We start from the raw sequence: 20,492 nt of genomic DNA on the forward strand, positions 1-20,492 counted from the left end.
TAGCTCAATCTTTTAATGATTCAAGTGAGTATGATTTCTACACTTTATATTTGGCTTAACAATTCTAACTATAATCCATGATGCTTTCATAGCTAAATTTGATGCAATGAACTGAAAACTGTTCAAAGCCATTACCAAAATAACACTATAGTACTGTCAGTCTGCTTGGATTCTAAGGGCCAACTGTATTCACTCTATTACATACACCTTTTTTTTTTTTTTTTTGCGGTACGTGGGCCTCTCACTGTTGTGGCCTTTCCCGTTGCGGAGCACAGGCTCCAGACACACAGGCTCAGTGGCCATGGCTCACGGGCCCAGCCGCTCCGCGGCATGTGGGATCTTCCCGGACCGGGGCACGAACCCGTGTCCCCTGCATCGGCAGGCGGACTTTCAACCACTGCGCCACCAGGGAAGCCCCGTACACCATTTTTAAAGGGACTTCAGCATCCACAGATTTTGGTATCCAAGGGGGCTCCTGGAACCAATTCCCAACCAATACCAAGGGATGACTGTACTTATCTCAGCTTGGCCTTCATTCCTAGATATTTTGCATTCCCCCAAACACCTTTTCTTCAAGTATTACCTCTCTTAGACTCTTTATTCTCTGGAGATAACTTTGTCAGAGAAAACAGAAGCCATCAGGCATAATCTGTTCCAGTTTCCATACCCTACTGCAGCCCATCCTTACTTCTATCTCTATTTCTTCCAAGTCCTTTCCAACTGAGGCCCCTTCAAAACCTAACCACAACATATATCTCTTACTTCACATCTGTAACAGCTCCCCAGTATTCCAGGCTCAATCATTTATTCCTTTTCTAGCCAGGTCCGTAAGTCTGTTTTGCTCCAGTTTCTTCACAAACAGCAGTCAATCCCATACTTCTCAACGACCGAGAAACAACAAAAATAATTCTTTTAAGCATACTTCCTCCTCAAGCTAACCTGTGGTCCCTCCTTCCCATGAGTACCAAATTTTTAAACTGAGTTTCTACTGATTGGTTCCATCTACTACCTCAACTCTGACTCACTCCTCACCCTATTATAACCTAGCTCCCAGCCTCCACCACTCTCTGAGTTTTCCATTTAATCACCAGCCCCCAACCACAATGAACGGCTTATTTCAGGTCCTCATCATACCTCTCACCTCTCCCCTGCAGCATTTAATGCTGCAACTGTTAACCCTTTTTCAGGAAACTCTTCTCCCCTAAAGTTCTTTTTTTAATTTAATTTAATTATTATTATTATTTTTTGGCTGCATTGGGTCTTCATTGCTGCACGCGGGCTTTCTCTAGTTGCCGCGAGTGGGGGGCTACTCTTCGTTGTGGTGCGGAGGCTTCTCACTGTGATGGCTTCTCTTGTTGCGGAGCACAGGCTCTAGGCGCGCTGGCTCAGTTGTCGTGGTGCCGGGCTTAGATGCTCCACAGCATGTGGGATCTTCCCGGACCAGGGATCGAACCCGTGTCCACTGCATTGGCAGGCGGACTCCCAACCACGGCACCACCAGGGAAGTTCCTCCCCTAAAGTTCTGATGCGACTCTTTGCTGTAAGCTTCCTACAGACTCATTCTTCAGTGGCACTCACTAGTCCTCTAAAATGATGTGGTTCCTGGGGTTCTTTCCTCCTAGTCCTCTTTTCTTCTTACCCCTACGAGCCCTTATCTATATTCTCTTAAACGCTCTAATCTCTGTTTAAACTATTTTCCAAACCTTCACCATTGGTCACATCATCCTAGAACAGGGGTAGGCAAAATAGGGCCTGTGAGCCAAATCCAGCCCTCCACCTGATTTTTTAAATAAGCTTTGTTTCCCTATTGTGTTTGTTGCTTTCATGCTCACAGCAGAGTTGAACAGTTGTAACATAAACTGTACAGTCCTCAAGGCCTAAAATATTATGTCTCTTTACAGAGGAAGTTTGCTAACCTCTGTTCTAGAAGGTAAAACATACCAAGTAAATAGTTCTGATAACTTCCTGCCTTTGGCTCCCAATGTCAGTGCTATTAGTCAGACCATCCATCTCTAAGACCCCTGAGAGTTTTCTAACTGTTCCTCCCAAGCTCTCTTCCCACCCTCACCAGTCTATCTCCTACAGTACAACCAAAGCAATAGTTCTCAATGCACAAAACCCACTTACCAATTTAAAATTTTCCCCACAGTAAAGCTTGTTCACAATCTGGCCCCAGCCTATCTTTTCCAACTTTCTAATCACTCAACCTGTAAGAAATACTGAATGAATTTAGTTCCCCAGAGCATATGATGCTGTCTCTTACTTCCAGGCCCACCCAAGATTTACTACCAAAGAAATAACTACACATTTTTCTAGCTTCAGCTTAGGCACAATCATCTCCATGAAGCCTTTTCTGACTCACCCACGCTCTTTCCCTATGTGCCCACTGTACTCTCTACGTAATTCCATTATAGTAATTGTTTCCTTTTACATCATTTCCAGACTAGTCTTCCTTGAGCAGGGACCCTGAGGCAAAGTAGGAGAATGGTTATTCAGGGCACAGGATTTTAAAGTACGAAATCTAGGACTGAATGCCAGTTTCGCCTATACGTTCTTAACAAATTATTGACCAGGGTATTTTTGCAGAAACTAACTCCTGCGCCCAGCGATTTGTTCTGTAAGTGAATACTGAAACACCCATGTTTGAGTAAATATCAACAACTTTTTCTGCAACTCTGCAAACAACTTTTTGCAACAACTTTGTCCATGTCTTACTAAAGCATTCTAATACTTCGTTAGAGTGTGATAGGCAGGCACCTAATACTTCGTTAGAGTGTGATAGCAGGCACCTCTGTGCAGGGGAACAGAACATCTATTACAACATACCATGTTTCACTGCACTTTCCCCTGGAATAACAGACTCTACACTTTCTGACAGCACTTTTTTTTTAGTCCTGTGGATATTATTTCCTCTAAAATATGTTCTTTTATTTTACCTGATAGTCGACAAGGTGGATCTTTGTAGGGGGCTCTTTTGTATTTATTTCTTTATTTATTTTTAAATATTTACTTATGTATTTATTTGGTTGCGCTGGCTCCTTAGTCGCAGCACGTGGGCTCCTTAGTTGTGGCTCCAGGGCTCCTTAGTTGTGGCATGCGAACTTAGTTGCACCATGCATGTGGGATCTAGTTCCCTGACCAGAGATCGAACCCAGGTCCCCTGCATTGGGAGCAGGAGTCCCATCCACTGCACCATCAGGGAAGTCCCAGTGGGGGGTTCTTTTAGAAATGCCACAAGAAGAACCAGGTGCGGGACTACCACTACATTCACCAGAACAGTCAGTTACCCATTCTCTAGCTACTGCTAACAAAAATTGCTTGTAAGTCACTTTATTCTGTGCATTAAGGCTACAATAAATTTTAAACGCATTGAATAAACCACAATTGCTCAGATAGAAACCCACTTTCTTATACCATTTTCGAGTTTTCTGGAGGATATTGAAGTTTGCCAGATACTGATCAGATTGATCAACTCCTTTCATACATTTATTATACCCTAATACAGAAGTGGGCTTAGTTATCTGATGGCCAGTCCTCCTGTCTTCCTTTCCTGTAGAGGCTACGGAGGCTTCAGGAATAGTTGTCACCATGCGGACTAGCCTCATCTTTCCATATAAGAAGAATCACTTCTCCCTTCCGTAAGAATGTCATCTCTCCCCTCTGTAGATTTTTAGACTTCTCCTTTAACTGGTTTAGTAGACCACAATTCTCTTTTATAGTCTACAAACACTGATTTTATTTTTCAACAATATTTCAGATGTGGACATACTATTGTAATAACTGCCTTGGTAAATATGGTGCCACGAACCAAGATAAGATTGTAGGACCGATAATACTGTTTCTTGCAGTTTCTTTCCTTCAATTGTGTAAATCTCAAGGTTGCATATATATCCAGTTTCACTTTTGCTAACCATCCTGACCAAAATTCCACATTTTGTAAGTTATTCCGTATTACAGGCTTTGAATCTGAGTCATCCTCTCCACTTTATCATTGCCTCCTCAAGTGATAGCTCTTGTTTGGGTATATAAATCGATTGAAATTTTGGTAGAAAATAATCCAGAAGAGGCTTAACTTTTGAAATTCTGCCTGCAGAAGTGGAGTTTCCGAGTTATCATTAAAGTGAAGAAATGTCATTATTTGTTTGAACCTTCTTCTTGTCATAATCTTTGGAAAGATAGGTGTTTCAAGTAAGGGATCAGTCGGGATATTCTTTCCAGTGTGACTTTATCTGTCCCATCAAAATTATTAATCCAAGAAACTTCTTCATTTCACTATTGGTTACATCAGTTCATTGTAAAGCCTTATCATACTTTTTATATGATTTTTCATTCTGTTGGTGATACACGTTTGTTTGGGAAGTGACCAACTCAACGAAGTCATTACCAAAAATTAATTCTGCTATTTCACTAACACTTTGAGGGTTATCACATTCAATAGCTATACCTAGGGGCTTCCCAGGTGGCGCAGTGGTTGAGAGTCCGCCTGCCGATGCAGGGGACACAGGTTCGTGCCCCGGTCCGGGAAGATCCCACATGCCGCGGAGCGCCTGGGCCCGTGAGCCATGGCCACTGAGCCTGCGTGTCCGGAGCCTGTGCTCCGCAACGGGAGAGGCCACAACAGTGAGAGGCCCACGTACCGCAAAAAAAAAAAAAAAAAAGCTATACCTGACACACCTATTAAAGTCTTCTAATTTTTGTGTAATGTCATCTTCAATCCACTCTTCTGTAGAAACAAAGGAGCATTCTCCAGCACCATGAGTTTCATTTTCACTTTCCGTATCAGAATCAATCACTAAGGTTTTTTTGTCTTTTTTTCATCTAATATTCACATTGTCTGAATCAGAACTATATTCTGAAGAACTATCATCTTCTGAGACACCAGTATATATGTTGCTCAGACAATCAGAGAAAGCACCTGCATAAAATTCACCTGAAAAATTCTTCTTCACTCAAAATTTCGCGATGCATCATTTTTGAAAATTGCATTTATAATATACACAAGGTTGGAACAAAAACCTAACGGAGCAAAATGTGAATAACAACAATCATTAAGTTGTATAATGAACGCCTTGATCAATTTTAAGTTCTAAAAACTTTGCATGGTGATGTTAATTGTATCACTCTCTAAAAAGGTATTGGTATATCTCCAGTTGATAAAGTTAGGATAACAAAAGACGTGTTAATACATCTCCAGTCAATAAATTGTTAAGCAAATTACTTAACTCATTTTCTTCATCTGTGTAATGACAATTTTGTAAGGATTATTTAAGATTATTCTTATAAGCACAGTACCTTGTACATAGTAAGTGCTCAACAGTCATTGATTATTGATATCGATAATCATTGATTATCATTATTTTCATTGTTTTATCCCCCACACTTAGTTCAGAATTCAGATAACTTCTGAGTAAAATAACTGGAGCAAGCTATTTCTGCACACATTATTTTCAGCTGCATACTGAATATTTCCATTTGAACAACGTTTGGCTCCCAAAACTTGTTATCCTTACTCCGAACTGTTTCAGTTAGAGTACCCAATCTGTTAAGGTTTGCCCAGGACTTTCCTGGTCTGAACACTGAAAAGTCCTGTGTCCTGAGAATTCCCTCAGTCCTAACCAAACCAGGACAGTCTTCACCTTAAATTAGAGAGATGTTGCAAACAATAAAAAACAGATTTGAGTTAATTTAAGATACAAGGGGAAGCAGGGAGACAGGAGAATTACTGGAAAAATACAGCACAATTCAAAGAACCAAAGGAAAAGCTAAAGAATCAGATCTATGAAAAAATCAGGACGAAAGCAACTCCAAAGATCTAGGTGGCAGAAATTAATGGAAGATTTCTTCACAGTACTTCTGCCAGGATGAATCACTTAGGTCCCAGTATCAGCTCACTCAAGATTTAAATGCCAGGGGACAGCATCTGATGGGCCTATTTTGTACTATCCAGAAAAAGTGAAGCACTTTAATTAACCGAAAAAAGCAGGAGCATTTAGATGAAAAATTCCATCAAGAGGTATCCAATGGAAGAAGAGTAGCTTCCAAAGGCGAAATGAGAATGCTGTTTCCAAAAGAAAGGGGAACAGATAAAAGATCACCATATCAACTGTTGCTTGAACATGCTATGCTTTCAACACTCCATGACTTGGTCACCGTTATTCATGTTATTTTTCTTTCTGTCTTGGCAAACTCCTCCTTCAAGACCTAGCTCAAGGGTGATCTTCTGCGTAACCTTACTCAATTCCCCCAGATATAGTCACTCCCTTTCTACATGCTCTCATAGTACTTTGCAAATTATGTACCTATATCACAGAACGATCATACTGCACATTAAGCATATGTTTAGATATCGGTCTCTCCCACCAAACTGAACTTCCCTAGAGCAAGGACAGCATTATTCGTATTTACAGTCTTCGGAATTAACAATGCCTCCCTGGCACATAGCAAATGCTACATAAGTGTTTAATAAATCTGTTATCTAAGTCACTAGGATAAAAACTATATGAAGCAACAAACTAAAAGGAAAGAAAGGAGCTACTACAGGTAAACATGCTGACAATATCAAAGAAAAAGCTGACAGACTAAGAGCAGGGGAATGACAGGCAAAAAAAATTATGAAGAGCAAAAACTCCATAAGCACAGAAATCAAGGCCAAAATTCTGACAAATCTAAGAACTCGAAGGCATCACTTACATAAGAGCAAAAAGTAATAGCCATATGCATAACGATGATTCTCAAGAACCAAGAAAATAACTAAATTATATTCTACTTAAGAAGGCAGAGACATGCATAGGACATTTTTAGAAACACTGGCATTTCAAAATAAAAGAAAATTTGGTATGTAAACAAATAAACTTATAACCCAGAAAACTCAACAGTTCAGAATGATTAATTCCAAGTTAATATAGTCATGATTCATTTTACCATGTTTTAATTGTTAATGTTCGTATCCTAAGCTGTGGCAAATTTTTTCTTAATGGCAAAATGACGAAGTATAGCTACATCCTCCTTACATATTTAATACTGCTCTACTTTGAAGGTAAAGGAATAGAGACTTGGAAATGAGAATATAGCCAAACCTTATGCTAAGAAAACAAAGTCAACTTAGGAATGCTATCAGTCATGGAAAGAGAATATCACTGACTTTGAAGTTAAAGATTTTCTAGATACACTTTCTAACTCCTTTACTGGATCCCAAGAAGTCAGGTGACTTTTTCACTTCAAATGTTATTCAAGTCTTTATCATATTTCACCCAAACAACTAAAATTCATTTCACCAAACATGGTAACTCTGACATCATGACATTAAACTACTCTTTATCATCTGAACCGCCTGATCAGTCAAACATCAATATTGGGATATATTCTGAAGCACACAGCATCACCAATTGAAGGTTTATTTAAATCAAAAATACTTAAACTAAAGATAATTAAGCCTTTCAAACTAACCTCCAGTTTACAGAAAATTCAGAGAGTCGTAAGAAATAGGAGGAACAAGTTAAGCAACACCACAAAGAGAAAGACATATCCAGTAATTAGGACAGTCTGATAGGTTGAACCATATGAAACTGCTGATATTTGGCTGTTTTGAACCTCAAAAATGGCAATTTCATGTGGCTTGACTTAATATAAGGAAACTGGGGCTTCCCTGGTGGCGCAGTGGTTGAGAGTGCACCTGCCAATGCAGGGGACATGGGTTCGTGCCCCGGTCCGGGAAGATCCCACATGCCGCGGAGCAGCTGGGCCCGTGAGCCATGGCCGCTGAGCCTGCGTGTCCGGAGCCTCTGCTCCGCAAAGGGAGAGGCCACAACAGTGAGAGGCCAGCGTACAGAAAAATAAATAAATAAATAAATAAATACACACACACACACACACACACACACACACACACACACACACACACGAAACTGACCTGATTTCTTCTTCACCAAATTAACAGCATTTTTTAAATGGTGGGGAAAAAACAGCAGAAAGGTGGAAGCAACCCAAGGATCCATCAGTGGATAAATGGATAAGCAAAATGTGGTATATCCATACAATGGAATATTATTCAGTCATAAAAAGGAAGGAAAATTTGACACACACTGCAACATGGATGAACCTTGAAGATATTATGCTAAGTGAAATAAGTCAGTCACAAAAGGAGAAACATTGTATGATTCTACTTACGTGATGTTCCTAGAAGAGTCAAATTCATAAGGACAGAAAGAAAAGAGGTTGCCAGGGGCTGGGGAGAGTGGAAATGTAGTTAGTTTAATGGGGACAGAGTTTCAGTTGGGGAAGATGAAAAAGTTCTGGAGACAGATAGTGGGAATGGTTACACAATGATGTGCATGTATTTAATGCCACAGAATGGTACACTTAAAAGGTTAAAATGGTACATTTTATATTATGTATACTTTACCACAATAAAAAACATGGTGGTCCTAGAGAAATGGAGATAAAAACAAAAATAAACAAATGGAACCTAATGAAACTTAAAAGCTTTTGTACAGCAAAGGAAACCATAAACAAGATGAAAAGACAACCCTCAGAATGGGAGAAAATATTTGCAAACAAAGCAACCGACAAAGGATTAATCTGCAAAACATACAAGCAGCTCATGCAGCTCAATATCAAAAAAACAAACAACCCAATACAAAAATGGGCAGAAAATCTAAATAGACATTTCTCCAAAGAAGATATACAGATGGCCAACAAACACATGAAAGGATGCTCAACATCACTTATCATCAGAGAAATGCAAATCAAAACTACAATCACCCCACACCGGTCAGAATGGCGATCATCAAAAAATCTACAAACAACCTAGAAAATGGTACAGATGAACCAGTTTGCAGGGCAGAAATAGAGACAAAGATGTAGAGAACAAACGTATGGACACCAAGGGGGGAAAGTGGCAGGGATTGGGGTGGTGGTGGTGGTGGGATGAACTGGGAGATTGGGATTGCCATGTATGCACTAATATGTATAAAACAGATAACTAATAAGAACCTGCTGTATAAAAAAATAAATAAAATAAAATTCAAAAAAAAAATCTACAAACAATAAATGCTGAAGAGGGTGTGGAAAAAAGGGAACCCTGTTGCACTTTTGGTGGGAATGTAAACTGATACAGCCACTATGGAGAACAGTAGGGAGGTTCCTTAAAAAACTAAAAACAACTACCATATGACCCAGCAATCCCACTACTGGGCATGTATCCTGAGAAAACCATAATTCAAAAAGAGTCATGTACCACAATGTTCACTGCAGCACTATTTACAATAGCTAGGACATGGAAGCAACCTAGGTGCCCATCGACAGATGAATGGATAAAGAAGATGTGGCACATATATACAATGGAATATTACTCAGCCTTAAAAAGAAACGAAATTGAGTTACTTGTAGTGAGGTGGATGGACCTAGAGTCTGTCATACAGAGTGAAGAAAGTCAGAAAAGAGAAAAATACTGTATGCTAACACATATATATGGAATCTAAAAAAAAAAAAAAAAAAAAAAAGGTTCTCATGAACCTAGGGGCAGGACAGGAATAAAGACACCGACATAGAAAATGGACTTGAGGACACAGGGAGGGGCAAGGGTAAGCTGGGACGAAGTGAGAGAGTGGCATGGACTTATAAATACTACCAAAGGTAAAATAGATAGCTAGTGGGAAGCAGCTGCATAGCACACAGAGATCAGCTCAGTGCTTTGTGACCACCTAGAGGGGTGTGATAGAGAGGGTGGGAGGGAGACGCAAGAGGGAGGGGATATGGGGATATATGTATACATACAGCTGATTCACTTTGTTATACAGCAGAAACTAACACAACAATGTAAAGCAATTATTCTCCAATAAAGATGTTAAAAAAAAAACCATGGTGGGAGGAGTCTCTTAAAGGAGATTTAAGAAACATAACCAAATGTGATCAGATCTTGTGTAATCATGGTTCTAACAACCAAAAGTTAAAAAAAAAAAAAAGTTAAAGGACAACTGGGGAAATTTAAATGTAGATTACATTAGCTGTTATTAGGAAATGATTAATTGTGTCAGGGTGATGTGGTATTTATTTAAGAATGCACTCTTATTTTTTAGAGAAGTATGTAAGTCTTCAGGAGTAAATTGTCATGACTGACATATAAGAAAATTTTAAAAATTATTTCTCTATAAATGTGTCTTAATCTCCCAATATTTTACCTATCATAATAAAAAGTTTGGACTTCATTTGGGAAGCAGTTAAAAAAAAAAAGGCACTGAAAGAGTAGAAGTTTCAGTTAAAAAGCATATTTTAGGAAAATTATTGTGCTGGTGGCACTTACAATGAAGGTACTTATTTAAGAAATATTTTAGTGCTTAGTTTGCTCTGCCACTGTACTAAGAACTAGGTAATGGAGGTACATATAGGAGAAACAGATAAAACATAATAAAAATGTATTATCTAACCACAGTGAGGGAAGAAAGTTTCCTAACAACCTGGGGGGGTGAAGGGAGATTCAGAAAGATTTCTCAGAAGAGCTAAATCCAGAGGTGAGTATTTAAGAGGGGTAGGAATTAACCAGGCAACAGGAGGGAGGGAAGGATATTCCAGTCAGCAGGATAACCCTGAGAATAGAAACAGAATTGGCAAGCAGGGGAGGGCCGGATTCCAGATTATGTATAAGCATATAAGAAGTTCAGTGTTGCTAGAGCTTAAAGGTGTGGGGATGGGGGCTGGGGGACGGACACAGAACCTTGAAAAATAACCAGGTATCAGGCTCACTAAAACATCTCATGAACTGGAGGAAGAACACCACTTTGGAGGCAACTTTTAAACTGCCAGATGATAAGTAATAAGGCTGAAAGTAGGCTGGAGGCAGTGGAATAGAGAGGCAGGGCCCAAATCCAGAGACAGCACAGAGATTCAAGCTACATGACTGGCATCTGACTGAATGCGGAAGATGAGGAAGGAGTCCAAGAAACCTCTCAAATTTCAAGTTCAGGTCACAGTGAGAGTGATGATGCCATAAACAGAAAAAAGAAAAAACAAAGGCTTTAAACACTTTGAGCTTGAGAAGCTGATGTGATGCTCATGTGATTAATTTCCAGCAGATGATTAAAACAGATTTATGTTCCCCACACTGAAGTGACCGTTAAAACTAAGGGAACTGCTAATGTGGGTAAGAAAAAGCCAATAGAGAAGTGAGTTGTGGACAGAATCCCAAGGCATGCCTATCATCAATGGGAAGAAAGAAGAACCAGCAAAGCCAACCAAAGAAGAGTAATCAATGAGGCAGAAGGACCAGGAAAGATTATATGTCCAGATAGTGAATTTGAGAAAAGATAATTATAAGTGTACCTGCTATATGACGTATAGATTCCTGAAAAACTTCATGTTCTGCAAAATTAGGAAGAAAGAGGAAAACATATCAAGACGGTTGGAGCAATCAGCACCTTTAAGACAGAACATATGGTTAATTGGAGCCAAGAGGCATACTCCTGGGCTTGCTATTTTCAACTGTTTCTGTACTTCAACTACTTGTGTTCAACTACTGCTAGTTGGGAGGGCTAAATAGTTAATGTGCTGGTAAAAATCAAATATCAACCAACATGAATTCTGCATGAACTAACATCATTCCTCTTTATCATTCAAACAAGAATTAGTTTATGTTACATAAATACATTATAGCAGAAGAGATTGTCAAAGGAGGGTTGTAGGCAACGGTATCAATGCCATAAAGTCAATAACAAAAGAAATTATTAATATTTTAGAATAATACTGTACCTTTCACTCCAAGTACATTATCTAGTCTCTTTTAAAGAGTATTTATTAAATTTTATATACTGGTCTAAATGACCCAACGTCCCTACCATGAGTGGGCTTCTTGACAGACCACATACTTTAACAGCTGCAATACACACACAGAATTTGTTGTACATCACAGCAACCTATCCCAAAGAGGTAAAGGAAAACTCACTTAGAAAAAAACAGAGAGAAGGGAAAAAATAGGGACTGATTGTAGTATGTTATTCGTCAGGAAAGGCCCTGTGGAGAATTTCTGAAGGTTTTTTTTTTTTTTTTTTGCGGTACGCGGGCCTCTCACTGCTGTGGCCCCTCCCGTTGCAGAGCACAGGCTCCGGGTGCACAGGCTCAGCGGCCATGGCTCAGGGCACAGCCGCTCCGCGGCATGTGGGATCTTCCCAGACCGGGGCACGAACCCGTGTCCCCTGCATCGGCAGGCGGACTCTCAACCACTGCGCCACCAGGGAAGCCTCTGAAGGTTTTTTTGAACTATAATGACATGGTATGGCAGAACTGCAATCTTGGTGTTCCAGAGATATATGAAGGAGTATGAGTGAAGAAAGAGTTTGCCAGAGTGAGCCCCACCAAACAGATAGCAAAAGAAGGCATTCAGGAGAACAGCATATATAAAGGCATGGGAAGGAAACGTATTGGTTACAGCCCCATCTCAAGTACTTTATCATGGATAGCAATACAAAATATATAGGAAATATAAGAAAAGCAGTAGGTGAGGTAGAAAAGGCAGACCTTTTTTTTCCTTTTTTTTTTTTTGGCTGTACGTGGGCCTCTCACTGTTGTGGCCTCTCCCGTTGCGGAGCACAGGCTCCGGACATGCAGGCTCAGCGGCCATGACGCACGGGTCCACCCGCTCCACGACATGTGGGATCCTCCCGGACCGGGGCACGAACCCATGTCTCCTGCATCAGCAGGCGGACTCTCAACCACTGCGCCACAAGGAAGCCCAAGGCAGACCTTTTTATGAAATTATGTGAGGCATGCTAAGGACCTTTAATTTTATCCTGAATGCAATGGGATGATTTGCCAGGGAAGTAACACAAAAAGGTTTCAGAAAGATCAATCCATAAGTTCACTGGGGAGGGAAGATACAGGGAAACCAGGTGCACTATCACACCTGTATAGGAGACAGTGATAGGGGCCTAAACTAGGGCAGGGTGGTAAGGTTGGTAACAAAGGTAAAAATATGAGGGCTCATCAGATGACTAACACAGAAAAGTGAACGAAGGGAGGAAGGGAGTCAAAGTCAAGGATAAGGTTTGAAGCTTGAACAGTTAGGTAGTATTTCTTACCAACAAAGGTTCCAAAGAGAGAAGCAAGTTTGGTAGTGCTAGATGAATTTACAAATGAGAAGATATTTATTTATCCCTAGTATTAGAAATTGAAGCCTAAAGTTTAAGTGTTAAGGCCAAAGATATGGGTTCTTATTTTTCAGTGAAACCAATGAACTGGCTTCTTACTAATAAGGAAACTTTGCAAAAGTGAAAAAGTAGAAGGTAAATAAATCAAATGATAAATAGGATGACAAAAGTTTTTATTTGCAAGGTTTTAAAATATCAAAATAGGAATTTCCCTGATATAGTCAAGATTTATTAAATATTTTCCCCATTAATTAACCTTCAGATGTGCATCCATACAAGCCAAGTCTTAGGCTCCACTCAGTGAAGAGACAGTAAAGCACAGTGAGCACGAGTTCTGGCTTCAGTGTCATGCTGCTGCACTTTAAGTCTCGGCTCTGCCACTTAAACCACCTAGGACTTGGGGCTAGTAAGTTCAGAACCGCAGGCTTCAAGTTTCCTTGGAAGTAAATGTGGATAATAATACATACATACTTTATAGGACTGTGAAGACTAGATAAATAATCCATATAAAGTACTTGGTACAGGTTGACTGTAAACATTCAGTAAGTGTTAAGAATTTTCAAATAATTATTAGTTGTCACTGATGAAAATGTCATATCTTTCAAGTGTACAGGAGCAAGAAAAACTTGACCTGGATGGCAGTTACCTGCATGTTTGATTTTTAAGTATTTACTAAATGGAACTATGTATTTCCTAGTTGTAGCTACAAAATCCATTCACCCTACCCAAGCCTTGAACTGCTGTCCATGATAATTACTCCCTCCCCTACCTCCATCTATAAACCTCAGGATAAGCGTTATCCCTTTTCTCTCCTGTGAGCTTCACACAGAAGAGGAAGAGAACAAGGGAAGAGGAGGAGGTTCAAATCCTCATTCCATGTTAGGACCATCCCCGATCTCAAATTTTTGGGAAAATTCCTCCTACATATGGGATAACAGTACCATTCCTCCAGAATTAATTCTACATATTACTGCCAGTCACCTTTTTTCCATTCCTGTAATCATGCTACACCTCCTAACTCTACTCTAGAATAAATTCCTTCAGATCTCTATATCAAGAAGTTTCCAAGCAACTCTTTGCCACAAAAATATTCTCAGACCACCACAAGCCACCTGGAAGTCTCATCTCTTCACTCCTTAATCTAATCTCTTCTTTTTCACCTGGATCTTTATTCACTAATTTCTCAGGTGCCCTGTTCAAGTTTAGTCCATACTTTCTATAAAATTCACCAACCTTTCTTCTATGAAGCTATTCCCAACTGAATGACTATGAAACTACTTTCTTCCTGAACCCTCTCCCTACTCACAATTCCCTAGCATAACCCCACACTTTTATTTTTAGAAAATATGTATTTTATTCTTGCGCCTAGCATCTTATTTGTGTATCAGCTGGCTGTATAATTTATATCTTTTATCTATCCTATGTGTGAAAAAGTAGGAATGCTATCTCATCAAAGTACATCTCACTGTTTTTGAAATAGCCTGATAATCACTGCTATTTAGTCACAGAGCTAAGCTGCAACATAAGTTTCTAGTGTAATATAGTTTCTAAAATGGCTAAGACTAAACTAGATATGGTGTCTAGTCTCAGTTATACCAAATTCTACAATAAAGTCACTTGATCAGATTTGACCCCAGTTCATCCTTTAGTCACATTTCTAGCATCCCTCTCTCTCAGCAGTCCTACTACAGCAGTAACTGAAGAGTCCTACATTCTCAGGACTCTTCAATTACCACTCCCTGTCTGGAATGCCCCTTCCTTGCTCTCTCCCTCTCCCAGGCCAACTTTCTTTCATCCAGGATCAGCTCACTCCCATTCATCCACTAGGAATCAACCAGAACATCTCCCCTGACTGCTCAGCTCCAAGTCAGGATTTTCTCACACATTCTCAGAATACACTTACTGATGTATTGCATTGTAATTATCAGTTTACTCTCCTACACTCCTACAGAACTGTAAAGGTAAACTCCTTGAGGTACAGACTGAACAATGTTAGATACCCAATAGACAATTAATGAATGAATGCTCATACCCACTCCATGACCTTGTGCACGCTGTACACACAGTCTTGAGTTTCCTCATCTAAAGTACTTTCCTCCTGTAAAGTGTGGATAATGCTACACCTAGCTCATAAAGTTGTCACAGGATTAAAAGAGGTATCATGAAGCTCTTAGTATAGTGTCTGACACATGGAACTACCATTTGAATGTCTGCTATTTCATGCCTTAGTTACCCTCCTGAATCCTGGGAATTGTAATGTCACCAATATTTTCAGGCTGAAAGGCTTAGCAAGCATGCATCCAGAAGTCACTGGTTACATTCTGATTATCAGCAGATATTTACTGTGTGCCTATTATGTGCAGAAGTCCTTACTATGTATCACTGAGCTGCCAGAAACAATAGGGGCAAAAAATAAGACAAAAACTTGTACCAGTATCCAAGAGAGGAAAGACTGTTAATTAGTTTTTCTGTACAAACAATACACGTATTTTTTTCAAACTACATTAACTTTTGTTTTATAATAGGAGTTAGCTTCAAGAACAAATACTGATGGGCAAAATTCAAACTTAACTCCTATCATCAAGTGGACCAAAAACAAGAGGCAGTTACAAAATTTCTTGTTGCTATTCCTAGGTTTCACTTTTGCTTGTAAGTATCAATATTTCTCACAAAAGAAATTTAGCCATGACCAGGACAGAGATAGATGAACTTTATTTGTCTCAATCAAATGGGAATTCCATAGTATTTCCTAATTGGTATGTAATTTTATAGCTCCAAAAAATGGCCTGTGTTTTCTCTATTTTTCTACAAAACAGAACGCTGACTGGCATTATTTTCCCTCACCACCTTCTCTCTTTAGGACAGGATAAAATGCACACTTCTTAGTCACAATGGCCCCTTAGCAAGAATGACAAAACTGCAAATCATGTCACCTAGTATTAGAAAAGGAGGCTGTGGACTTGAAACACTTTCCCCCTAACATATCCAGAGGTGAGAGTCCCAGTGAAGTTTGTGCATTAAACTACACTGCTTTTGGTAGCTGCAGAGACCTCTAGCGCTGCCTGGATAAGCCGAGTTTGCAAATAGTACCTGCTAATGTCACCTTAATGAGACAATGGCAACATGCTGAGTAGCAACAGAGTGACCACGATGAATGTTTACAGTTTTGCAATCATTTGGAAATTCTACCAGTTTGGAGCAAGAAATATATACAAGGCCGTATGAACGTACGTATCCAATTTATTTCAGTAAAACGTGTCAAAGAAATGATCACCCTATGCACACCCCCACTACAAGAAAAGGCTCAGAAAACAGGTCCTGTGCGCGGAGGTCGGAACAACGTCTCTTCCAAAGCCTCCACACAATAGATGGTAAACTATTGTCCACCTTCAGCTTGCTCCAAATGCCAGCAGTAAGGAGAGTATGAGCTGGAAAAGCTCAGCACGACTGCTCCAGAGAACCGCACCGGAATATTAGAAAACGGTCCTGGCGCATCCTACCCTCCCCCATCCACCACCCTCCGACAAGTCAGTTACCCGGCTGGTCCCCACCCCCCTCTGCGGGCCGCCACCGCCCGCCTGGGCCCGGCTCGCAGAAGGTAGGCGCGGGGACCGGCAGAGTCGAGGCTCCATGTGCGGCAGCGCGGGAGGCACTGAGGGGGCTGCGCCAGGCGGAAGGCTGCATGGGGAGCGGGCGTGAGCCGCGGCCGCCCCCTCGGTGGGGCGGTCGACAGATCCGGGCGGCAGCATCCCCGGCCCGCGAGGCCCCGGCCCGCGGACCCCGCCTCAGCTCCACACCTCTTCCTCGCCGACAGCAGGCCGCGCCCGCGTGACGGGGCCGAAAACCCCGGTATTTCCAGGTCTCTGCGCCGGCAGCTCCGGGGGGCGGCTGCAGCCCGGCCCGCGTCCCGCCGCCCGCTCCGCCCAGCCCCTAGCCGCGATGACGAGAGGCGGCGGCCAACTCCGACCCACCGCGAGCCGGCAAGAACCAGCCCGGCGCCGGCCCCCCGCCCCTCCCTGCCGCCTCGGGGCCGGCGCGGCCAGGCGGGCGAGCCGGGCGGGCCCCAGCCGCGGAAGCACACTCACCTCTACATCTCGGCCCTTATTCTTAAAGCTCTTGATGCGGTGGTTCTCTAAGCCGGGGTTCTCGGCCATGGCTACGCGCTGCTCCGGCGGCGGCTACTCCGGCGGCTGCGGCGGCGAGTCTCGGCGCGGGAGGGGGAGGTGGGGGAGGGCCGGAGGGAAGGGAGGGGGAGGGGGAGAGGAGAGCACGTTCCGTGACGCCTCCGAGCGCGAGGTGGCAGCAGCGCCGGGGGAGGCTCAGGCGGACAGACGGGAGGGGCGGGGCGGGAACAGCGCTGAGGAACCGCGGGCGCCTGCAGAGCCTTGAGTCACGTGACGCAGGCGGCCTCCGGCCTGGATGCTAGCCGGCTGGATGTGCCCGATGGTTCTCGGGATGACCCCCGCCAACGCCCGCCCCCCCAGCAAGGACTCCCCACAACCCCTCGGAGCTGCAAGTCATGTGCTAGCAATGGAGCCAGACTTACCCGCTTTTACTGCCCCCGAGACGCGGAGCTGCGGCAGGAAACTACAGTTCCCAGCATGCCATTCTTCGGCGGGGATAACTCTCCCGAACCAGGAGAATGTCGGGAACCCTAAGCGCGCGGCTTTCTGCGCGCTGCGCTTTGAGCGCCTGGGCGCGAGACTCCGCCCCCAAGGCCGCCTCTGGGCGGGGTGGGGTGGGAGGAGCTTCCCCGGAGTTGGTACTTTGCGCCCCATTGACAGGGAGGGGGCGGGGCTTCCTGGGAGGCGCACCTCTCTCCCCGTAGCCTAGAAAATTAGAAACGAATCCATGGTTCGTGCTTTGTTCCCTTGCTTCTTTGGGTCGAGGTGGGGGTGGGGGTGGTGGGGTGGGCGGAGTCTCCTGAAATAGCATCCACCCTCATTCGCTGTTCCCTTGCTCTGCTTTGGTTTTATAATTAGCATTTATTTCCACCTGACATGTACATATGCATGTATGTGATATATGTGTTTATGTGTGTGTGTTACCTGGCTTACTGCATCGGAATTAGCTCAAAGTAGGGACATTGGTAGGTCTATTGCTGAAACCCTCTGTTAATACAGTGCCTGGCACGTCGTGAATAATCAATAACTACCTGAACAGATTAGCGCTCTAGGGTCTGTTTCTTCATCATCCTCCCAAGCCCCGTTCTGCAGCCTCCACTCTGGCAGTTCCTGCATTTATGTACCCTCAATACCTCCGTTCTGCCACCACACATAATCTTCTCAGCCTTCAGGAAGTAGTCAAGCCCTGATCCGCAGACTCCCCAGTCTAGCATCTCCTTTTAGGGTCATCGTAGGAATGATCACGGGAAATTTGGATCCATAACGCTAATAGTTGCTTTCTGGAGCAGGTGGGCTTCTCTGAATGTATGTGAAATAATTTAGTTTCAGAATCTCTGGCAGATACAAGTGATCTTATAGTACAGTTCAAATGACACTGAGGTCATTCAAAGGTTGGGAGAAATATAACCATGAAGAGATTGAAGAAGATATTCTTTCAAAGCAAAGGGGACTTAGAGAGCCCGAGGTCCAGGGGTCATGAATTAAGAGGCCTTTCCTGGCCTGGCTATGTCTGGGCCACTTTTGTGAGTGATGGGTGGTGGCTTGTTGATAAACACAGGCTCATTTAAAGGCTTCAGACCATTGTTGCCATATTGGACCGTGGGCCGGTCTTGACAAAGGTCCCATTTTTCAAGGGAAACCAAAAAGCTGGGTTCTTTTTTCTTCATTTAAAAATGTCGATTTATATTTTTTAGTGGACTTTAGGGAATCAGTCACTTAAGAACTCCAGGCCCTCACATTGTGTGATCCTGGTCCAAACACTCAGTTGATGGGGAGAAAAAACACCTAAAGGTTAGAATGAATAAATAGATTACTTCAACTCTAGTTCTTAAGGCGATAGAAGTTGCATGTTTGCCATTCCTCCTGATTGACTGAAGAGAAACTTCCAGACTGTTGCTCAATCTCCATTACAATTTAACAAGAACTTCTCTTTTCAGATTATTTTACCCCTTTGTACCTCTTCTCTTCACCCACTTGCTATCACCAATCATGTAAGTTACCATTTTAGAATTTTAGACATATTCAGTGAGCACTTACCATGGGCTAGTCGTACTAACACTGGGATATATTTGTAAACAAGGCAGCCTGGTATCCTGCCTCCACACAACTTCATATCTATCAGAGTAGACAGACAATAAAACAAGTTATCACCCCAAACGTGTTATGGGTGTCAAGGCTCACAGCATGAAGATCCTTATAACCTGCTGATTCCTAATGTGTGAGGGCAAGATTCCAAATAGAGTTCTACATGTCACATATCTAAAATTTAAAAGTTATAAATCAAGCTTACAAACTCAAAATATCTTCTAACCTTTGATATTGACAAATGCGCTTCCTTTACAACCTGGAAGTCTGGGTTTGAATTTAAATTTCTTGACTTCTTGGACTTCTGCTTCAGAATGTGACCATGCAAAGAAGGATTGAAGCCAGCCCCCAGCCCACTTTTTGTTCCCCTTCTCTTCCCTGTCCTGGCACCAACCCACTCACCTCCAAAGCTCTATTCACATCCCCCTACCCTCCGCAAGAGATGCCCTTTGGCCATTGCTCAGGCCTAAAGTGTGCAAAACTGTGGCGTCATGTGCCCCCAGGAAAACAGACCCAGAAAAGAAGCCTGGGAAGAAGCCCTGGAAGCAGGCTTGGCCATTTGAACAGGGAATCCCAGAGCCCTGGTACCCAGAGCTGGGCCTAGGAGCACAGGTTCCAGTGAGCATGACCCCTTGGCTCCATGGACTTCCCATGGGGAGGAGTGCAGCAGAAGAGAGCCAGAGTCAGGTCCTCTAAAGGGCAGGGTCGTGAATTCCTTGGCGGTCCAATGGTTAGGACTCCAAGCTTTCATTGCCAAGGGCCTGCGTTCAATCCCTGGTTGGGGAACTAGATCCCACAAGCTGTGCAGCACAGGAAAAAAAAAGAAAGGGCAGGGTCCAGAGCAGGGTCCCTTCTTGCCCAAGTCTAACTTAGTCAATTTTACTCTTTGCCATTATTCCTGGTGACTTCAACATCCACACATTTAGTACCCTGACCCCAGAGTCCCTCCACATTCTTAACTAGACCAGGTTTCTACCACTTGAAACCCCACCAGGCCTTCCAAAGTCCTTCATCTCTTGGAAATGACTGTCTCCAGTGACTCAAATTTGGGGCTTGTCACCGTTAGCCACCATCTCCTCTTTTCCCTCACTCTAGTCTTTGCCTTTGTCCCAAAACTTCTGACAACTCTTCTTTCAAATGGATTTCT

The 20,492-nt window shown here is 42.6% G+C and overlaps 1 protein-coding gene across 2 annotated transcripts in view; it reads right to left on the reverse strand.

Moving 5' to 3' along the window:
- The window catches only part of KPNA3 (karyopherin subunit alpha 3), an 88,771-nt gene extending 70,999 nt beyond the window's left edge, over positions 1-17,772 (reverse strand). The window contains exons 1-2 of one of the 2 annotated variants that reach the window (XM_082675390.1): positions 17,683-17,772; positions 17,222-17,326 (exon numbers count right to left, since the gene is read on the reverse strand). In XM_082675390.1, coding sequence (XP_082531516.1) covers positions 17,222-17,290 — 69 coding nt within the window. In that variant the 5' untranslated portion in view covers positions 17,291-17,326; positions 17,683-17,772. Of the gene's footprint in view, positions 1-17,221; positions 17,363-17,682 lie in introns of those variants that run through there. The other variant, XM_082675389.1, reaches the window with a different exon arrangement.
- Positions 17,773-20,492: the final 2,720 nt, after the last annotated feature.

This window comes from Grampus griseus (assembly GCF_964374135.1).
Source record: "Grampus griseus genome assembly, chromosome: 18".
Taxonomy (NCBI): Eukaryota; Metazoa; Chordata; class Mammalia; order Artiodactyla; family Delphinidae; genus Grampus; species Grampus griseus.